Source organism: Salminus brasiliensis, chromosome 19 (genome assembly GCF_030463535.1).
Source record: "Salminus brasiliensis chromosome 19, fSalBra1.hap2, whole genome shotgun sequence".
NCBI classification, from domain to species: domain Eukaryota; kingdom Metazoa; phylum Chordata; class Actinopteri; order Characiformes; family Bryconidae; genus Salminus; species Salminus brasiliensis.
The window spans coordinates 5,648,637-5,671,968 of NC_132896.1; the positions used below are offsets into that span (position 1 = coordinate 5,648,637).

Sequence of the window (23,332 nt, forward strand, 5' to 3'; positions counted from 1 at the left end):
GCATGTAAATATTATACAGATTCGACACAAACCTGTGACTCAGTTGGACGTGCGAATCGGTTCAGTCACTTTAATAAAAAAAAATATATAAATAAATAAATAAAAAAATAAAAAAAAATACCGTCGTTATTTGTTCGACTTTTTTGTTTGTCTTATTTGTTCGACATTTCCTTTTCTTCTTTAAACGGATATGATTTCCCCCCGCATATTAGCTGCACATAATGTCAAATAAATCGCTTTAAAAGATAATAAAAAAAATATTTTGTATAAATAAATATTGACTAAATATTCACTGTACATTATAATGCACCTGTTAAACATGTTTAAAGGACGTTTAGATATTTTTAACTGATACTTTGCGTTTGTAAACCAATGGCATTAAATAGCAATTTCTAGCAAAACATTTATATATATTTAAAGTAATTTAAATCTATATATATATATATATATATATATATATATATATATATATATATATATATATATATATATATATATATATATTGAAATATATAAAAATCTTAATTTTATATGTTACATTGTATTCTGGGTTTCAGTATTTATTTAGGCTACTACTCATCTTAATAACTGAATAACTGAATAATTGTTAAGTTAAAATAACTTTATAGACTGGAAATAATGTGTTTACTTATAAAAATTGAGAAAATAGTTTTTTAAATATATAAATTGATTTAAATGTACAGTGTTAAACATTATATTTAACCTTATTTAACCTTTTAAACCTTAGCATTTATTTGAAAGACTCCCAAAAACAGTGATTATAGTAATTATAGCATTTCTAGGCTTCATGAGAAAACATTTAAAAAATATTATCAGAATTTTATTTAAATAATCTAAGTTAATACTTTGCATTTCTCCACAGACTTGCAACAATACAATTAAAACCCATTTAAAAGACCCGGATAAGAAGCTTTTTATTTGACTTTTAATCTTAACTTCCTTTTATTATGTTTTCACATTAATCATTTTCCCCCACATATTAACTGCACACAATGACACATAAATCACTCTAATAGAATGAATAGAAACTAAATATTCACTGTTTATTTTAAAACACTGTTCTAAAATGTTTTAAGGACATTTTTAGCTTTTTAAATTTAATTTGCAATTTCTAGCAAATACATTTACATACTTTTTTAATTTAAATATGTAAAAAATATACACAAATAAAATATTTAAAATATATATTTTCTGTTTTATACTGCTAATAGTTTACTTCTAAACTACTAAATTAATAAATGAATTATTATTGTTAAGTTAAAACAAGTGTAGATCTGAAATGAATGTGTACTTATAAAAAAGTTACAAAAAATAAATATTTTAAAAGCAAATTGCTTAATGTTTACAGTGTGAAACATTACCATGGCTCTAGCTGAGCCACGTTCACCTTACATTTATCTGAAAGGCTCCCAGAAACAGCTGTAGTTAATCTCAGTTATGCTCAGAGTGTGAAAAGGATAGCTTACCCCTCATTAATTATGAATAAGATTATATTAAAGAGGTAGATGGTTGGTAGGAGTTGAACAGAACAGTGAAGTAATACAGCTGGTAACAATAACTAGTCATTACAGTAATTCTAGCATTGTTAGGCTACTCTTCTCATTGGGTCAGCAGAATACTGTTCATACCCTTGGCAGTATTGCAGGCTAACTAAATGTACATGTGCTTTTTTCCTTCAACAGGCTGATTTCCTGTAAGACAGGCTAAACACTTTCACACACGTGTGAGAGAACAGCGTTGGACGGATCTAGCGCCACACACTTTGAAGCAGATATTTATTGAACAGAGGTTGTGCAACAGACATAATTGAGGTACATGATATGGTCATAGTGGAGGGAGGAGACAGAATCCATAGGGTCATTTCTGACAATCAAACGCTGGATGAGTAACTCGCAGGCAGGCAGTAACAGGGTGGTGAGGCCCGTGACGGGCTGTTAATTTGCAGGTGCGTTAAGGCCAAAGCAAAGTGCGACTCAAACAACAGATGTCGAGATGTACTTGGTCAATTAAAACGGTTGTATACATTCCAAACTTGGGACACCTAGATGTTTCAAACACTCCATACACATCCGCAGAGATATTCGTACTGGTGTTTAGCTCCATTCCAACACCCACAAGCGAAGAAACAGGGATTTTTGCCCGCCCCCCATCCACTATGGTTGGTTAAAGTCCAGGTGGGAGCCTTGTGCTGTCCATTAACAGGAGTCCCCTCAATTTGCAATGCATGCTGTGTGCTGTCCTTCGAAGGCTCCCGAAAAAAACTGTGATGAGTTGTGAGGTACTGAGAAGTTGCGTTTTCTTTTTGTCCAGTAAACCTGAGGTATAGACATACCGTACTTACAGACTGTGGCATGAAATAGAAGAAGAAGATGAGGAAGAGCAGGAAAACGAGAGATAAGAAAAGGGAAAGGAATCGTGCTTTAAGAGCATACTGTACAAAAAGAGCATTTCCAGTCGAACACTCGATTCAATTTCAGGATCTTCTATTACCCTCTACTTCTGCATTTTCAAAGTATTCTGTAAGCAGTAAAATAATTACAATACAATTGTTTATAAAATAGCAGCACACTCAAGTGACATCACAACTATGTTATTTTTGTGTATAAGATGAAACAAAAAAATCATAGCTTTTTAGCAGCGAAAAAAAAAAAACAATAATAACTCAATAAAAAATATTGACACTTGATTGATGTCTTCACAACCACTTCTACCGCTCTTCACTTTGGAATACAGTATCTTAAACCCTTAAGAAGTACAATTTCGGTTTATATCCAAAACTCAAAACCACATAACCACCCATAGGATCTAAAAAATAAACAGTACTACAGTTCTTTTTGCTTCAGAGCAGAGCTGGGGACAGGAGTCAAACAGGAGAGCATAATACAATCAGTGGACAAAAAAGGGCTGTTTTGGTGCAAGTGTAGGAAAAGTAACCGGACGTATTAGAACCCAAACGTCTCACGGGGGCAAAAAAAAAAAAGGGGGGGGGGTTTACAACAAAGCTCCTTCACCCACAGCAAGACGCAGAAACGCCAGCGACATCTACACTCAGACAAAACAAAGCTGGACTGCCCCTGACCTCTTCTACACAGGCTCAGAGGCCTCCTGTGCTGTTGATGCACACTGCCTTAGTCTTGGTAACAGCGTTGTGACTTTTGTGGAACCCCAAGCCAGTCCAACCTTTGGAAGCAGCAGTTTTTTTGTTTTTTTTGTTTTTTTGTAAAGGAGATGACTGGACAAGTGGGCTTTTATAGGCGACGTGAGCAGTCTGACCAATGCACAGAAAGGCACAGGGCATCATCACTCATCACATAGAATCAAGGCACCATATGAAACAAGGCATTTTCATTTCTCTGACAGAGCAGCTTCACCAGTTCATCTATAAATTAAAGGAACATCTGCCCTTGGAGCGTGCAAATCGCTGACGTTGCAAGGCTTTGTTTTTTTTTTTATGACAGAAGACCTACCAATCAACTTTAGCTTTACTGAACAGAAAGCTAAACTGCAAGTAAAGGGAAGGAGGGGGGAGGGGAAGGAGGGGGGAGGGGAGGGCTTTATTATTAATAATAATACTAATAAAAAACAAGAAACTGAACATTTTCCCTCTATTCAGTTCTTTTTGGGAATGTTGGAATGTTTTTTTTTTCGCTGTTGTAGGAATGTCCACACTGGCGTACCAACATATTGGGTCCAATGTCATGGTTTGAACATGGGAGACCAGCCCGCATGGGAAAAACAAGCAAGGACACAAGCAAGTAGCCAATAACTAACATGACATCTTCACCATAACCCTCTAAGAACGCAAGGCAGTGGTGGTGGTGTTGGTGGTGGGGGGTGGTGGTGCTGGTGGTGGTGGGGGGGCGGTGTATGTGCTTGAAAAAAGTGCTTTGCTGTTGAAACCGAGGAACTACAGATGCACTGATTAAAATAATAATAATAATAATAATAATAATAAAAAAGAAACAGTTCCTCTACTCAATTCAGCTTCCCTGTGTAACACCTTCCCCATGAATTAGCTGGCAGTGTCAATTCAACTGGTTTAGATACTGGTCTGTAATCCAAAAACCTAGACAGACACAAAGACGAACCAGACAGACAGACAAACAAATAGATAAAAAAAAAGAACTTAAAGAAGAACTTAAATTATCTTAACCAATCTCTGGAAACCACAACTGATCTTCTCCTTTGGCCTCCTCTCCTGTATGCCAACCTTACGTCCACCTCAGCAGCAGCAAGCTCCTCTCCTTAAACCTACACAGCTTCTTCATCATCGCCATCATCATCATGATCATCATCATCATCATCTGAGCTCGAACTCTCACGCCACCCTGCACTTTCATTGAACTGCTTTGTAGAACACGCACAATCCTAACTCTGGTCCGTTCTAGCACCTCTTTGAGCGACAATCAAAGCAGCCTTGGGCTCCTTCAACTCGAAACCACAAAACAAACAAACAAACAGAAACGATTGTATAGTAATATTCAGCAGGAGGCTTTTTTTTCATTACAAAACAGAGCCTCCTCCATCACACTCCTCTGTCTCCTCCCTCGTGTCTTGCCTCCTCTTGGCCCTGTGCGCCGGGTCGGGCTCAGCCCCAGGTCCCGAGCCACGAAATAAAAAGCGAATGAATAGAAGGCAGTAATGCAGGCGGCCCCTTGCGGCCCTCCGAAAGCAGGCGAAAGCGCTATAGATGTCTCTTATCCCCTGTCTGATCCTCACTGTGCGGCCTTATCCTGAATCACAGGCTTGCAGATATAGATAACCAAAACAAAGCATACGCACAACTCTCGCTCTCTCACTCACTCACAGACGCTCTCGCTCACTCTCACTCACTCTCACTCACTCTCACTCACTCCCTCACACATATGCAGATGTACGCACACACGCACACACAAGCAGCCTGACAAAAGCTTATTGGAGTCTCTATATTATGAGAATCGAGAGAGACAATAGGTTGCTGATTGAATAATAATAATAATAATAATAATAATAATAATAATGATAACAATAATAATAATGGCAAAAGCCTGTTTCCAAGACATCCGACCCCCTCATTCTGGGCAAAACACATAATAAAAATTTCAGCCATTGTTGCAATTGAGCCGAATTTGGTTGATACATTGGAAACAGGCAGTCCAGGCCATTTTCAACCAATCACCAACTCGAAACCACTTCGAAAATGAACCACATACTTGATTTCTCCTCCATTTTCGCCACCGATTCCACGTGCAATTTGTTGACAACTTACGCTATCTAACCAAATTCTTACCCAGAGGGCTCCTTGTCTGATCACAAATGAATCCCATTCTCCGCGTGAGGCTTCTCCTCTCACACATCTGGGCCTTTCTGTTTCAAATATAACCACACAGCCAGGTGGGGGGAATCCACTATCCAGCTTCATGGCACCCCTTGTGTGTGTTCAAGCTCAGGCTTTTTTGAACATGAACCAACAAAACAGAAAAAAAACATAGCCCCGCAAACGTGTACCTTTACATGCCAGTCTTTTAAAGTTAACTCTCTATGTTTTTTCTTTTTTTTTCTTTTTTTTTTAAGCCTTGTTAAACTACAGCTTTTTTGTAATAGAACCTTTTTGTTTATACAATCAAAAACAGTCTGCAAAACACTATAGGCTTCCCTTCTATGAGGCACCATAGAGATTTCTGAATCAGTATTTCAATTCATTTCAAAAATATCTATTTTGTATCTAAAATATCTCTTTGATTTCTTTGATAATGTACAGGGAACTTTTTTTTCATTGAAAAAAAAAGAATAAAAAACTACAAAGACTAGCAAGCACTTTTTGATGGGGTTGTTTGTTTTTTTGTCATTTTTCTCATTTTTGTTGTTTTTTTTTTTCCTTTAGAAGACGTATCCAGACGGCACTCCTTCTGCAAGCTCACAAGTTGATGTCCCGTACGTCGGTAGGGGTGCTGGACTGGTCCTGGTCGTCCAGCGCTTTGTTGCGCGGGCCCTGCTCCTGCTGCTGCTGTTTGTGCTGCTGCCTACGGCCCTCCCTCAGGCTGTTCATCAGCACACGCTCAATCTGCTCCTGACACGCTTTCAGCACATCCTGCAACAACACCAAACAGGTACACAGAGAGTTAAACCATGGTCCCTGTCCCCTGCCTGGGCAAAAAACACGACACTACAGTGTCATGAAATATGAAATGACAGAATTTGAGGAGAAGGAGCTTCAGGCATCACAATCACAAATTCCTTCCATCTCTATCTGTGTCCATGTTTTCACACCCCATGCACCTATCCAAGCAGTCTGCCTTTCCACACATTAGTAAAAAAAGAGTGGGTGGTTCTAAAGAGCTTACTGAACTCCAGCGTGGTTCTGTAATAGTTCTGTAGTACCATTACAGCAACAAGACAGTAACTCCTTGTAAATCTCAATGGGTTTAGAATGGCATTAATATGGAGGATGTCAAAACAGCCCCTGTGGGTGTAATGTGTAGGTGTCCCAATACTTTTGTCCATATAATATGTAGTGTATCTCTCCATCAGAAGTTACAGCAAGATAAAACCAGATCGATCTAGTAGAACTGGAAAAGCATGTGTCAGAAGGAAAGACTGTAAGAGCACTGTAAGTTCAGTCCAGGGGCTTTCATTGATCATTGACTCCAGCATCCACAGTGAGATCAATCTGTCCAAAGCTGCCATGACAACAGTGAAAATAAATGCTGCACTAAAGCTATGTTAATTGCATCCATGTCCCATGGAAAAACTTTCTCTCTGTCTCTGTCTCTGTCTCTCTCTCTCTCTTTGTCTTCCCCTTTTAACAAGAGCATAGCAGCCTAAGGGGACCACCTGAGCCCACCAAAGCTTTGCTCATTCCAAAAAGAACAAAGAGCACTCATTCACCTGCCAGTGAGAGCAGAGTACAGAGTACAGAGTGACGGGTCACACTCAGACGTTACCAGAGGTCAAAAGCACTGAGGCGGGTGTTACAGTGTTAAAGACGAATGCCCCTGTAAATAAAATTGACCTGTTACATATATAAACAACTAGGGATGTCCCGATCGGGTTATTTTGCCCCCTGATCTGATCCGAGTCTCTAAATGCTGTACGAGTTTCTATAATCAGACATTCTGGACTGATGGATTTAGTTTAGTCAAGACTTTTCTTGCAGTGTTTAATATCTTATAATCCAGTCTGACTCTCCTCCCTGACCAATCAGCTCACAGATGAACTGGATTGGAATTAAAATAGCTGATACCTAATACATTAAAATATGCCTGGATTGGCCCTCCCTATAAAAACACTTTTTCATGAACACACCTGACTTAGTTTTATACAAATTTAAAAAATGGGACTAAATCTACCTGGATCAGCCTTACAGAGAAAGTTGACATTTGACATTTATTTTCTATGGTTACAAATGCTGTAAAACTAATAAAGTAAAATACAGATATTTTATACTCCTCCAGATGCTGAGGCTCCATCTGAAGGTTCTGTCAACCTTTCTGTATACAGTAAAGGCCATCCCTACCCTTTCCTTTTCTGTGCCACACCCCTCTTCCTCTCCACCTACTCTCTAATTCTGAGGGAGGGAGGTTTCTCTCGTTCTGAGGGAGGGAGGTTTAGCATTTCAGCATACAGCAGTAGCCACCCAGTAAAATAAACATCTGTCTAAACATCTGTCTAAAAAGAAAAAAACAGTTACCTGCTGATACCAATACGACATCATCATCCAGCCGTATATTAGGCGTAATCTACTAACTAGTAGACACTAGAGCCCAAAAAGTCCCACATTCTGAAAAACAACTCTCCAGACATAAGCCTCGCAAGTATCTCCTCCTTGTTGATTCATCAGTCAAAGACAAGCAAAGTCCATCTCAGCATCTGAGCTTGCTGTCTAAACCAAAAACTGGCCGAAAAAAAAATATATAAATGTTCATAAAGACCCAGTCAGCCTGTTGATGGCTCCAGAGAGCACGCAAAAGCATTTAACCAGCAAACACAGAGTGCCCACTTCATCGTATGGCGCCCTCTTGTGGAGCCGAGTGAAAATGCAGCACACTCACACTCACACTCACACACACTCTCTCTCTCCTCCCTGCTCCTCTGTGGGTCTGAGGCACACCAGGCGTCTGTGAGAGAGTTCTTCTGTGAGAAGCCCCAGGGGCAGGGCCTGTAGAGAATGCATTGCTTGTGGAGAGGCTGCATTCCTCTCACATTTACTGCTAATTAAAAGCTGATGGGCCGCAGTCTGAACCCAACCTACGTGTGGCTCCCGGGCTAGGCAAGTGCTTCACATACATATATGTATATATACTTAAGATCAAAGAGCAAAGCTATCACCCATTAGGGTCTTCTTAGCTGTATTGTGGGGTGGGGAGTAAGAGAAGATGGAGGTTTCACTACCCCGAGGCCAGTCCAAGAAGCCTTCCAAGAACTTCATGGTTAAATCTGAAGACTTTTGTTTAGCGGCGAGACGTGACACTGGTGAGAGATTTAGTCACGTTTAGTGAAATGCGTCCCCAGCAAGCATCTGTCACGCCAGGGTGTGCGTGTGATTTTCTGTCGAGGAAAGGCCCTGGTGCCGCTGGGAGGGCGTAGCCGTCTGTGTTGCCGCGGAGGAAAGCGACCGCCGTCCTCGTAATCTCCTCCAGAGGTCTCCGGCTTCCCACTGCGACGTGCCGCTATTAGTCATAAAAAAATAAATTCCTCTGACAAAATTAACTAAAGCATAAAACATGCATAAGGACTGCTTGTGTCTTACCGCAAGAATGCCAGGCCCAACTTCTTAAAAGACATTCCCCTCTGCGCCGCTGCTCTTTATAGAGGCAGAGGCAAGCCCGCGCCAAGACCCACAGGCTTAATTCAAGCAACGTTCAATGACTTCAATGTGTGACTACTGGTAGGACTGGGACTGGCTCTAGAAGGAGGCTCTCCATGATCAAATCCAGAGGAGGGCGACACTAGATAAGCTGCAAGTAACCACAGGCACGGACACGACTCTGCCGGAGATCCGTCAGTAATCACTCCGATGTCACTCATTATGCCGTCTTGAACAGGACAGGAGACCACGGACGACAGAAGGTACTAATGTGGCTACGGAGAAAGATGCCTGCTTCTTATTGGGGAGTAAAAGAAAGACTTGCCGGGTTCATAACGGGGCCAGCGGAGCATTGGGAAACGAAAGGGATTAAGATGCTCTCCCAGAGGCTTGGTGCAAGAGGCCAGGGGTCCTAACACATGATCCTACGTCCCAGAAATAGCCCGAATCTGCGCAGCCATTCTCCTCCAAAATTGTAACCGGCTCTAACCTTAGCATCCTTTGGCATTGTGACTTTGACTTTGGTCAGATGAGCATTCTCCATGTGCCTGAACTCGAAATGACTGACATTTCACCTACTTTTACAAAGTCCAGGATTGATTTTTTTTTTTTAAAGGCCGCAAAGACTTCATTGTGGCAGAGGGGAAACGCACCCCTACAAAAGCTCACCAGCGTCTCCTTCTTCTTGTTCATTCATCAAGAATCCAGAGCTTGATCTTGCGACGAAGCCAAAGCTTCAGTAGAGGCAAAGGAGCTCAGTGCGGGAAGCCATGCCCCTGACCCAAACCACACAGGAACTCCACTAATTCATATCTGAACGCAAGCTCACGAATTCAAAGCCAGCAGACTGAACGTTAACGATGAGATGAAAACTCGCAGTAGGCCCCCGGAGAAACGCATCAAGCCAAAAAGCATCATTTACAGTATACATTAGCTACAATAACAACATTTACCGTAAACACCATACGCCAGCTGGAATACTCATTGCTTTTGCTTCGTTCTGAGAGAGGGGCCACAGAGTTTGCTTGAGTCCCTGAAGCCAAACTTTCAGCCATCCTGGTTTGGCCTGCGAGCGTAGAGCCCGCGACTGTACACATCGTACCTCACCAGGTGTGTCTGAGGCTATGCGCACTCACACTCAAGACACACACACACGCGGCAACAGCGTCTGGTGGAGGATGGTTGGCCCTGTCACATGTCTGCTGAAAACCACAGACACTGGACGCCACAAATGTCAGCAGGGTGCCCGGTAGGGAGGCTGGCAGGGTCATCTGGCTGTAGAGCTGCCTTTTAGCCCCGTGATCTCCCTGACCACACTCCTGCCTCCACCTCAAGTCTCCGTCTGCAGGGCTTTCTCACACCAGCATACTGGACTGAAGGTTCTATCAATCTTTCTGCATACAGTAAAGGCCATCTCTACCTTTTCCTTTTCTGTGCCACACCCCTCTTCCTCTCGTTCTGAGGGAGGGAGGTTTGGTATTACAGCATATGGCAGCACCCACCCAGACCTCTATAATAGCACCCTCTTTTGGGGATCCTTATCCAGGTCAGGATTCCTTGCCCAGAACTGAATAAGATAGAACGGTCAAAGCCTGCAGGACAGTGGCTCCTCCTAGACTTCTTTAACATTTTATGAGAGGAAAAAATCTCTGTCCTCCAAAAAGTCAGTAGACCCAAACTGCCTTCGCCCCCGCCTGCATGTTTTTCAAAGGTATGGCTTGTTGGCATCCAGGAATGTGAAGAGTTGATCATGGAGCGGGCAGTTCGTTTCTGCTGGCTGAGACCTCACACTCCTCGCACACTGAGAACTTTTCAGTGCTCTGGAGGACTGTTTGTTTTTCCTCCGCTACGGTGCGCGACTTTACACGCCACACGCCGCCATGGCAGCCGTCCGGCCAGCGGCGGTGAACTCTGGGCGGGAGGGCTGACCTCTCCAGGTCAGAGCAGACACCTACAGTGTCCCTCTGGGCTCTCTCCTTGGACCCTGTCTGTTCTCTCCACGCATTGTTTTTCTTTGCTCCTTGCTGCGTTTCTTCCACTAGTTACCTCCCGAAACTCAAGCACCATGAGGGTCGTCCCTTGTGGGGCAGCGTGTTATGTGTGAGGCTTTGTGAGTCGTTTGCATAAAGCCGGTGCGCCCCAGCTCTGTGGTCTCCCTGCTCACGGTCTCTCAGTCGGGGTCAATCCCATTTCACTTCCAGTAATTCAGCGTCTGAATGTGAGACTGAATTGAAGCTGGACGCATGCCCATTGAGTAAATAAGGAGGAAAGCGCAATCTCCTTGCACAGGGCCAGAGCCACACGCACACATACATACACACACTCACACACACTTGCGAACACCCCAATAGTGCATTGATGTTTTGCAGGGGTGCAGACAAAAGGGACAGGGGACCTTCTCATCTCAGAACTTCGGTTTTAAATAACACCAGCGTTACCGGCACTGCCGTCACCCCTTCCAAAATACAACCCCCCCCACCGCACCACCACCCCTTTCATACGCCTCCTCCCCTGATCTCGTAGCAGGCTAGCACCCTGACAAAAGCCAGTCCACCCTTGCTCCCCCTCCCCATTGCAGCTGAAACCCAGCCTGTGTTTGGACTGGGTGCCCTGCCACGGGGCCACATGGCCGTCTGGCTGCATTTCCAGGCCCCCGTCTCTCTCTCTCTCTCTCTCTCTCTCTCTCTCTCTCTCTCTCTCTCAGCTCCGCACCGTCCCGCATTCTGCCTGCATCCAGCTTCCTTTCATGTCAGGGATCTGCAGGGCAAGCACAAAACTAACCTGATCCCTTCCTTTCCGCCACACACCCACCCCACTGTTCTAGGGCCGTTTCAGGCACATTTATATAGCTTAACACACATGTGGCATGTGACCTCTCGGGGCGAATAGCAGAGCCAGAGGCGGCGAAGGGGATTATGGGACAGCTGTGCGAGACTAAGCTAAAAATTGGCTTGATGCTTTGCCAGCAAGACTTTACAGTTTTTTACATGACATAAATATGTAGCTCTGGGTGATCATATATTCAGATGTTACTGCTTGTCATTCTTCGGGCTTATCCAGGCCTTGACTGTAAGGATTAGTACAGTTAAATGCATGAAAAGGAGGGGTAACGTGACCGATGTACTGAGCTGGTGGAATCTTCAAGTAATTACACTACATGCATCACTGATGCTCACATTCGTGTGGATAATGTGGCATCCCTTGACGTTTGTGGTTCAATTTTACAGTACACTACAGTGCATATAAATGCTCTGATATAAACAAGCCTTGCTATCGAACTAAGTCATCTAGCATGAAACAAAGAAGCACAAATGTGTGTTGGAGAAATCGGTTTATTGCAGCTTCTGGGGAAAAACCCCACAGATTGCTCTGCCTGATTAAAGACGAGGGGTGCTGTTTACAGAATCCTGAGGTACTCACAACTTCTGTGTTCGTGATCTTGGCGAGCAGTTCCGCAAGGTTGTCCCCCCACAGCGAACGGTCTGTGCTGTTGAGCTGTAGGCCGCAGATTGCCGCTCCCACGCTGCCCGTGGCGATCATGGATGGAGGGTACATGGCAAAGTTGAAATCTGAGGGGAGGTGTGAGAAAGACATTATCATCATTATGATCTGTACCACAAGTACAGCATCGACCTACTGACAAAAAGACTCACGACTCACCGCCATGAGCTTTAAAACATAAGAGAAGAAGATAAGAATCGGGAATGCTAATAAACGAAGGGGCCATTTCCATTAGATCTGTGCACAGTCCTTTACTAATGACTGCAACCCAAGATAATGAGGGTTCACTTGGCTTGAAAAGAAGCTGAAAGCCCTCCACCACACAACCCCCCTAACTCTAGCCCTCCCAAACCCCCTCAGCCACCCTCCCCAGATCGGCCCCTTTTCTTCCAGCTCCCAAGTAAATCGTGTGCTCCCTTAAAAAAAAAAAAAGAGAAAAAAAGCCCCACAGCACTTGGAAAGGAGTGGATAAAGAGCCAGCGTCGCCCTGCCAATGCTCACTGCTGTAGGTCCTTTTTCCACGTGTGGTCACAGGCGTGCGTCTCAAAGACCAATAACCTTGTTAGCTCCCGCACTGTCATTCATAATGCAAATAAGACAGCTTGTGAACGGGCCTCGGGCCCAAAAGTGTGACTGGCAGAGAAGAGCGGGAGAGAAAGACGGGGGGAGAAAGAAAAGAGGTGGAAGAAGAAAGGCAGCTAGCATGGAGAAAGGAGTAAAGCAGCTAACGCTGCTTACCAGCCCTGCCTCATTGATTTCTGTTATTCGCCTTCTTTTTTAACCAGATTTTTCGTACCGTTTCCTTTTCTGCCTCTCTTTTTTTACCATTTCTCCCTCCCAGACACCAGGCCTGCAGGCTGAATGGCACACATGCCCGGCTTTTGTTGCTGTAACAGCTCGTGATTTGTGTTAGCAAGGCTGCTATCTGTTAGCATATTAATTGAGTGCTGCCAGTGTCAGTCTTGGGTTCAGTGGGCAAGCAAGTGCGGTGGCTTCATTGTCCGGAGTCATCACCTCTTCCCACCCAATTGAGAGCCGCAATATCGGTCACTCTCTGTGGACTCCGATGGAAAACCAAAGTTAGCACAAACTTGGGCATGTGCTGGTGGTGGAGGTGGTGGTGTTGGGGGGCAGTTTGGGCATTGGGCTGTGTGTCAGGTTTGAGCCAGCAGAATTGACTGGGGAAGTTTTAGAGGGAGGCTGTTTCTCTGAACATCATTCTTTAGTCTGTGTCCAGACCCTCATGAGGTTTTGGCAGGAGAAAAGAGACCCCCCCTCCCACCGCCCCCCGCCATTCCTCTGATGCCGGGCCACCTATGGGCTCACAGAGTGGACCCCAGCGGCCATTGCATTACCATGCTGCCGAATTCAAAGCAAACCTCAAGATGGCTCCAAGAGTGATTTTTTCGCTCCTTTTCTCTTTCAGAAAAGAGGGGAAATCAAAGAGGTGGGCTTTGATTGCTGAAGAACCGTCCCTTCATTGCCTTCTTAACATTCAGAGCCAGGCGCTGAACTTGTGGCTCGGTGTTGACAAATAAATGAACCTGCTATACACCTCTGTGTACGTAGCTGAGCCCGGGGCCGAAAGGGGTTTAAGCTTGGGCCAAAAGGAAAGGCAGAGTTAATGCAAGTTAATGCACAAAAGGACTGCATTACATCACTGTCCTTAGGGTCAATTCTACCATCTGCAACAGGCGCGTATACACACACACATACACACACACAAAGAGGAGAAGACTGATGATGCGTACACTTAGCCAGTGTAGGCGAAAGGCACAGCAATCTGATTTTTCACACTCAGGACAACACAAGTCTGTGGGGGAACAAGGCTACGCACATGTTAGCGGCAGAGCCGGACACTCTGGCGTGAGCGAGCGGTCGGTGGAGGAAGAACGGCCGGCTTTTGCACGTCTTCATTGATATGCATGCGGAGGAAAAGCAGTGTACGTAGTGGAGACGCTCGCGATGCAAGGCTCCTTGTGAGTGGCGGCTGGCTGGTCTGCTCCCCCGGCCTCTCGCCCCCTTCAATGAGCCATTCTCTTGCCCTCCCCACAGCGCGTCTCCGTGACCGCGCCAGCACAGCCAGCTCCTGGGTGGGTGCAATGCACTGCATACGCATTTAACTTGTAAATTAATTAAACGCCCGGAAAGTTGAGAAACAGCCAAAGAGGGCGATGATTTTTAAGGGCAATAAATCAACTGCCAGGATTCCATGCCGATGCGTGGCTTATTAATCGCAGTTTACAGAAAGCCCCATTTTGAGCAGCCAGGCTCCACTGATTGATAAAGGTCAAATGTAAACAACATTTTGGATTTGGCATCACAGTACATCACCCACCGCAGGCCGCAGTCAAATGGAACGAGCCACTTAGAGAGTGTAAGTGAGGGAGCTCGCAGACAGACAGTAAATTCTTGGACTCTTGTGGGCTAGCGAGATGTGGTAGGTGCTAAAGCTCCTGCTCTAAGTCTGTCTCTGTTAAGATCCACTGGCGTCGCTTCACATAAATGTCCCAATATTTGCAGTTTAATGAGCAAAGACAAAACACCGCCACCATCTGTTAAAACCCTGCTATGTGACAGTACTGTGCCATGCAGGGATTGAACAGGAACGTGCAGAAGTGTACTTGGTGAGTGATCGTCACAGGGTTGGACTGAAATGTAGATACACTGGAACTTGGTCTAGTCCCTGTGAAGAAGAACTGCCATTTGAAATGCAGGCGTGGGCTAGAGGGGTAAAAAGCCACCCCAGCATTGAGCTGTGGAGCAGTGGAAGAACTGTGTTCTCTGGAATGAGTTGGGATATTGGGAATGAGGTGGGGTGGTGATCATCCACTCAATAACACTTCTTACAGCAATGCTCCAACAAAGACTTATTTATAGTTTCTCCAATAAAAGTAGGATAAGCTCTTTTAAACATCATTCATTTAGGAAGAAAAACGAAATGAGCAATGTCCCAATACTTTTGGCAAAATCTCTTCAAAACTGTGTAACATAGTAGTGTAAAATCATGTATACCTTCCGACGCTGCTTCTGCATCTCTTTTAGCTTGTCCAAAAATGCACACGTACAGCTTTCAATGCAGTGAAGCTCAAAGCACGATTTGTATTTACTGCAGTGGTGTAAATGTGAATTACACTCTTCACCAGTAGGGGGAGCCCAGGAGCTAAGAATACCAATTAAGCTAATAAAACCTGCATTATCATCAAACAAACTGCCAACTAATCACTGCTGACAGCCTACATTTTACATTATGTCACAATAAGGGCCGAGTGTGTAGCTCTCAGTATCAGATTGGCAGCATGACCTGGACCAATTCCAGCACTGTCCTCCTATTGTTTGCCTCGTACTCCAGCACTTCTAGCTCCAAAGCAGCCAAGACCGTAACTCAAATGAAGTGAAAACAGGAATCCTCCTAAGCTGTCGAAATCCTGTAACAACTTGCTTCAGCCTTGCACCTCAGTTGAGACTTGAGCAACAGCACGAAGGCCGGCAGGGGCCTCTCGAAACAGGAATGACATGAATTGGCAGATTTACTGTTCAGCCATGCTGACCCCTCCCTGAACACACACACATACACACACTCATGCACACCAGTCACTATTTATTCTTCCTCGGGGACCTCTCAGATACAAGACAAGTAAACAGCTGAGGAGCGGAAAGACGATGTCGACCAACAAAACCGCATCCAGTGGAGTCCTCTGCGTTCTCTCGTGGGTTTGATGATCAGTAGACTTATCGTAGGCCACAATTGAGTCCTTCTTAAAGGCAGCCTAGCTGCTTTTGTGGCAGCTGAGGCTCAGGCCGTGATGAATTCACCTCCTATGTATCTAAAACATCCGAGCATGGGTATGCCATTTGGATTGTGCGGCGCTAACTTGGCGCAATCATTAGCATTTATGCCGTACAGTCAGACAGGATACTGCGGCTTCTGATCAGCATCAGAAAACACTGGTAACCACATGGGAGTTCCTATGACACACAGAGAAGGAAATTCTTGGGAGAATGCTGTGCTTTCAGTGCTTCCTGCTGCATGGATGCAGGAAATTATTCAAGGCATACAAAGGAAGACGACTCATCGTGAGCTCTGACTAATCAAGCCTTATATCAACAAACACCAATGCCGACAAACTCAGTGGAACTCAGAGGAAAAGCTTTCATTTTTTACAGCAGATTCACTGCCGTAGCTCAAGGCCCCTTTTCCAACAATAGGAGGATGACTAAAGAGGACAATGATACACAATAGCTGTGTTTACAACCACACGATTCTCTGAGTTCTTAGTCAGTCTGCAAAACTGTCCCATACCAAGACATTTACAAGAGCTGTACCAAAGACTAGTCTCTTTATAGTCCTGTTGACATGCACACCAGCCCAGTGTGACCTTGCGTGAAATGTGCCCTTCGCTGCCGGCCATAATCGGGTCGACTGAGGCAGACTGTAACATGAAATGTGCTATTTACACGATTAAAGCTAATAGGCAGACCACTGGCAATCCACCTTGGACTAATATTGAACCACTGGGGTGCCTGTAAACATATATACACTATATGTCCACTCTAAGCTGCACACACACACAGCTGGTCTAGTCCCTGTAGAGAATTACTGCCAATAAATTAGGAAACTCTATTGGCACAATGACAGGTTTGGTCTAGAGGGGTATAAAGCCCCCCAGCATTGAGGTGTGGAGCTGTGGAAGAACTGTGTTCTCTGGAATGATGGTTGGAGCTCCATCCAATACTTTTGGGATAATTTGGGGATGAGGTGGGGTGGGGATCATCCAACATCCTGATAACACTCTTGTTGCTGAATGCAATCAAATCCTCCCAGCAGTGCTTCTCCAAAATCTAGTAGATTTCGTCGAAGTCTTCTTCCCTGCACAGTAGAGACAGTTACTCCAAGAGGAAGAACTCTTTTAATACTCCTAATTTAGAAAGAAACAATGAATAAGCAGGTGTCCCAATACTTTTGTCCATATAGTGTAGTTACTGAAATATGAACAGTGTGGTGAACAAAATGGGAAAAATTCAGGTTTGGGTTCTGATAAAACAGTACGGGACAGACATGATTTCCAGTAGGAGTAGCTTCGGTAGCTTCGGGCAGAATTCTGCTTGGATATTTGACCACTCTTCTTGACAGAATCGGTGGAGTTCAATTAAATGTATTTGACCCGCAACCCACATACATACACCCCACATACTTGAGGTCAGAACTTTGGGAAGACCATTGCAAAAGCTTATATTAGCCTCCTCTATCCATTCCACAGCCACCTTTGATGTGTGTTTGGGCTCACTGTCCTGCTGAAACACCCACGTGTGTCCAAGTTTCAACTGTCTAGCCGATGGTTTGAGGTTAAGCTGAAGAATTCTGAGGATGTGCTTCTAATTTATTATCTTATCCACTTTGTGCAACATACACAGTCCCACTGGCAGCAAAAGATAATAGAAGCTAGAGTATGAAGCTACCACCACCATGCTTAGAAGCTAATACTGTGTTTTTCAGGCTTTAAGGCCTCACCTTTTCTCTTTAATAAACTACCAACTGATTTCAGCCTCTAAAATTAAAACCTGTGCACCAAATTTGAGTTTTTTCTATTAAAGATGCTGAACCCTGCTACAGCTACAGTTACCTGCATGAACAATGGGCTCTAATCTGCTTTAATGAGCTTGTTCCTGTGCAGGCGTGTGACACACTGCCCCCTGCAGAAACACTGCAGTTTCCTATAAGGGGCTCCTTCTGTGCTGACCCTTGCTGACATGCTTCTGCCAATGAAATAAAGGGCCTCCCAGCTATGTGTCTTGTCTCTAGCTGAGCCCCTGCATCCCAATCACAACAATCTGCATAGCCGAGAAAGGCCTCTTTACATTATTAATTAATACGGACTTGGCCTTTACTGCCAGACCAAATCCCACCAAGTGCCCTGAACGGAACTATTTTACCAAAAGAGAGGAGCCATTAAAAATTAACTGTCTCTCTTTCTATCCACCCCCACTCTCTTCTCTTTTCTTATTCAGATACAGAGGCCTTGATTTATGCAAGTCCTTCCAAAATAAAGGGAGGATGGGGGGATGCTGGGTTCTCTGCAAAGAATACGAAGAAAGAGAAGTAAGGCAGGCCACAATCTAGGAAAAAAATCGTTTGGAAAACACCTGACTGAAATTCTGGTTGTTTTTTTATTTGTTTATCGAAATTTTACCCTCCCCCCCCTAATTTCGTACCTCCAACAAACCCACCTGTTCGTAACTCCCCTAGCACTAGCAATTCTCACAATACTAGATGGATAAGGACTTAACACACATTGCCGACCCGCTCGGAGGAAAGTGCCGGGTCTCCAGCTCCACCGTGCCAGCTAACAGGCGGCTGTGCAGGCAAATATCGAGGAGAGAGTGCCATCCAGAGAGAGCATGGCCGATTGTGCTCCCTCAGACTCCGGCTGCTGAGAACAAAGCGGCATGGAATAAAAATCACTGCAGCTTTTAAACTCTGCCTCTGCTGATGCATTTTGTCTGTGATGACTATTGTATCGTGAAAATGTCTTTAAATGGCGTGATATAATATTTTTACCATATCGCTCACCCCTAGTTCTTTGTCACATTATTTATAGGAAATATGGCATATTGGCATTAGCATGGATTAGAGAAGGGTCACAAATGCAGTATAGTGAATGCAGGCACTACATGCAGCACGGTAATCCAGTGTTTCCTAATAGTTCTGCGGGGTTGGAGTGCAATAAATTAATAATGTCAATAACTTTTCGAACAATCATCTAATTATACAGATATTACGATTCTAATATCTCAGGCATTCCTAACCATGTCCTCTTAATTTCCTTGGATGCCGTTCTAAAGCATGTGCTCAGATCTCTGTTATTACCAGCAGTGGGCTGTAAATGAGTTGCGGAAGAAGCTAAAATCATTTCAACTGCTTTACTGGAGCAATCAAGGACAAAGTGCACTCACGGTCTTGCACAACAGGACTGTGAGAAAGGGATGTGAAACTGAAAGGCGTTCCAATATCTTTAGTGACTCAGAATAAAAAAAAAGAGAAGGGAGAGAGAGAGATGGATGGCAATGAGTGTCTTCAATGGGATCCAAGCCAGTTCCCTTGGATACCATCAATGTCTCCTGTCAGAGGACTTTCACAACATATTTACAATATCCATTGCACAATCCGAAAAGGAGAACCCACATCAAAAGTGCCACGTTTAGACCTGTCATCTGCTCCCATTCCTCCCTCCACCTTCCCCCTCCCTTATCTCATTCAGCTTTCTCAGAGACGAGCCTCTCGTTTTTTTTTCCCTGGAGAGACCTGGAGAGACGAGGCACCCCAGGGAGGGATGTGGTCGCCCAGGGGAAAACCAGGCAGGTCACATTACCTCTCGTTGAGCAGCGCCGGTTTCTGATCGGTCGGGAGAACCTGCTCCACAAAGAGACGTTCCAACATGGGAAAGCACTCATGCCCCGGAGCAGGCAGGAGGCGTGAGAAGCGGGATGAGGTATGAAAACACGACATGCTTGGCTGTTTGGATCGCCCGGAACAATACTCTCCCCCTAACGTTTTTTTTTTTTTTCTCACCCTCGCTCGCTGCTCCATGTTTGATCTCAAAGACATAATCCGCCCCGCCAAGAACCGAGACAATGCCTTGCTCCGTCCCCACACAGAGTAGCCACTGGATCGGCAGCGCGCAGGAATGCCCTTAACCAGACAGCTGCCCTTTGAAGTGTCACTCCATTCACTGCTTGCCACTGATATGGCCCCTGACCTCCAGCCCCCCGAAACGCATTGGCCAAAGACGTCAAGACTTCCAGAGAAAGACCTCTCCATTACAGGCCCCGTTTTCAATCCGCATACTTTCACGTGAAGGTAACGCCGGCACGGCGTTTGGCGGCGCCAAGCCCGCGGAGACAACCTGAATGCCGTCTCCATAGTTACTGTCCCTCAGAAGTTGACTTCTATTTCAGGTTTTTTTTTTTTGGAGAGAAGCAAATGAGGATATTTTTCAACACTTGCCAGAGTGTTGATGCAAGATATCAGCACCCAGTTGACTTGGCAGCGGATCTTTTATCATTCGCACTTACAAAACACCAGCGCAAGACAAATACAGCGCCGCATGCCAGCCGTGATATCATTTACCAAGCACTTGGCTGCTCTTTTTTTTCGCTCTCTCTCTCTCTCTCTCTCTCTCTCTCTCTCTCTCTCTTTCTCTCTCCCTAATTTAGATTTTTAATGTTCGGTTTATTATTGTTTGGCTTGCCACATCTGGAGCATCGCTGCGAGAAGGTCATAATTAAAGAGTAAAAATACACCTCAGGGACTGAAACGGGGAGGAACAAAGTGGAATTTGACCTCCATCAGCGGTGATTTATGGTGGCAGCTACAGCAAAGAGCTGAAACATGCTGCAACAAAGAAAAAAAAAACATGTTGACCCAAGGAATCAACCACACCACCTAGAAATGGCACGAATTCACCGACGTGTTACGCAGCCTGGCTTCAACCGGTGATTACAAAACCAGAGCTTTTTTCAGAAGAACAGCTCAGTAGGCAGCATTCCGTGGTCCGCTGCACTGTCAGTTCCACACACAGTTCAATGGTCAATGGCGGGAGGCACCAGTACCTGTTGCGCACAAGGCGATGAAGGTCTGCACGTGCTTGCGGATCACGTCCAGCTTGTCCTCGGGCAGTGGCAGCTTCTTCACGATGTGCTCGATGAAGTCGTTTGGAGTGACAGCAGCCAGGTTCCACTTCAACTTGCCCAGCACCACCAGCTCCCATTCCTGCAGGAGGACACAAGACGCGAGAGAGGTGTGAGGTCGGCGAAACAAGTGGAACTGGGCCTAATTTTCCAGTTATGATGTAGCGTGTGTGTCATCTTGCAAGCTTACAGATACCATTTAAAGTAACTGCTGAAGATTTAGCTGCAGCTGATTTTACTTTTCAGGAACGTACGGCCTAAGCTGGATGTCATAACAGTGTCGAATGCCTATCTGGGGTACTGGGTGAATGCAGAATCTATCTTAAGCATCTTCGGTATTTTGAGTTGTGCTGAAAGTGGAATGCAAATTGATGAAATGCAAGAAATACACTTGGCATGCTGGAGTGTCACGTCTATAAAAAGCCTGTCTGCTCAGGGGATTCTGGATATGTCAAAATTGGTTCATATTTCTGTAATGCTATTTTACTTTCCACACAGAGGTGGAATAGGAAAAGCCTATGAAATATGAAACTCAAGCCACTCAAGAGTCAGCTTTTAAGGATATTAGTGATGTTATTAATGATGTGCGGAGGTACTTGCGGTACATGCGGTCAACCCTTTTAAGGTGCTAGTGTTCCAATAGTGACATCACTATTTAGGATATTTACCATTTGGGGGCATGCACCATTCCCCAGCACAGCAGGGACTCTGATATTGAAGGGGCAAGGACAATTAATTACCATTACTGTAATTTAATGGTCATCAATGACATGATATATGCTGGCAAATGTCCAGAGAGTGTTTTATAAAGATTAATAATAATAATAAAAAGAGTCCTCTCTATGGAAAATAATGAAGGCAACAAGTGATGCTTCTCTAGAGTTCTGAAAGACAGCCAATGAGACAATGTTAGCACATTGTCTACTGACGGTGAAAATCCTTGGTGTACACAGCAGTGCGTCCTCATTAGCTCTATACATATCGGTTAGCTTTGTTGGCTCCTTAGCTCATCTGAAGAGGCAGCCTCAGTAACTCATGCAACACAGAAGCTGTGCTATTAAATTTATTTATCTTTCATTTGTATTCAGCATGGTTCACCTAATATCCTTTCATTACCTTGCACAGGTGTTTAGCTAAATGAGCTAAAATGCTCATTCCTAGATACCATATCTCTCCTTTAAACATAGACTATATTGACAAAAGTATTTGGACACTTGCTCATTCATTGTTTCTTCTTAAAGCAAAAAGAGTTTATCCTGCTTGTGTTGGAGTAACTGAAGCTAGGCTTTCTACTAGAGCATTATTGTGAGGATTTGATTTAAGTTCAATGACAAGAACGATAGTGAAGTCAAGAGGTTGGATGACCCCACCTTATCACCAACTCATCCCAAAAGTATTTGATGGAGCACCAATCATCATTCCAGAGAACACAGTTCCACTGTTCCACAGCTCAGTGCTGGAGGGCTTTATACCCTTCCAGCTAGAGCTGGGCAATATGGCGATATTTTATCATATTGTGATCAATTTTGTTATCGTGATACACAATATGCTTTTCTTATAGTATCAAGGCTATTGTTAGAGCTTAGTAAACACTGATCAACAGCAGGTGTCATTACAAACACATGTGTAATTAGACTGGTTTAATTAGATGAAGAGCAGCAGATGTTGAATAAAAACACTGTATTATATCTGAGTATCTGAACTGTATCATGATAAATATCGTAGTATTGTGAATAATGTCTTTAAATATCGTGATATAGTATTTGTAGTATTTGTGATAGAGTATATGATACAGTATTTTTAGGCTAAATATAGTATTTATATAGCTGATATAGTATTTATATACCTATATATATATATATATATATATATATATATATATATATATATATATATATATATATAATAATGTTATACCCTTAACAAATACCTTTGCTTATTAACCCGCCAAAGTGCATGAAGTAAAACGACAGTTGCATGTCGTTCGCTTGTTCTCCAGGTTTTTATTAGACAGCAAATATGAAAACTACGTTACTGCCTTCAGGGAACATGTAAATGGTAAAAGCCATAAATGCACAGGAACAGAACTGTAGGCTTTCTTCAGCAGCCTTAAAGAAATGGCACACAGGGACTACATTTATCTGGCACGGTTACAAAACCACCTATCTCACCACTTATGCTCAACCTTAATGCATAACGCTAACATAAAAGGAGAGGCTTGTAATAAGACCTTTTTAACACAGATCTCCCACTCTGTCCCCCCAGGCTCTCTCAATCCACAGCTCCAAGTTCCTCTGAACACAGGCACTCCAGACCAACGTCAACACGCAGTGTGTG

At 44.0% G+C, this 23,332-nt stretch overlaps 1 protein-coding gene across 3 annotated transcripts in view; it reads right to left on the reverse strand.

Moving 5' to 3' along the window:
* Window positions 1-1,782: 1,782 nt before the first annotated feature.
* Window positions 1,783-23,332, reverse strand: part of ccnd2a (cyclin D2, a) — a 228,032-nt gene continuing 206,482 nt past the window's right edge. For all 3 annotated transcript variants that reach the window (XM_072663097.1, XM_072663096.1, XM_072663098.1), the window contains 3 exons: window positions 20,918-21,077; window positions 12,227-12,375; window positions 1,783-6,091 (listed from right to left, as the gene is read on the reverse strand). In XM_072663097.1, coding sequence (XP_072519198.1) covers window positions 5,918-6,091; window positions 12,227-12,375; window positions 20,918-21,077 — 483 coding nt within the window. In that variant the 3' untranslated portion in view covers window positions 1,783-5,917. The remainder of the gene's footprint in view (window positions 6,092-12,226; window positions 12,376-20,917; window positions 21,078-23,332) is intronic.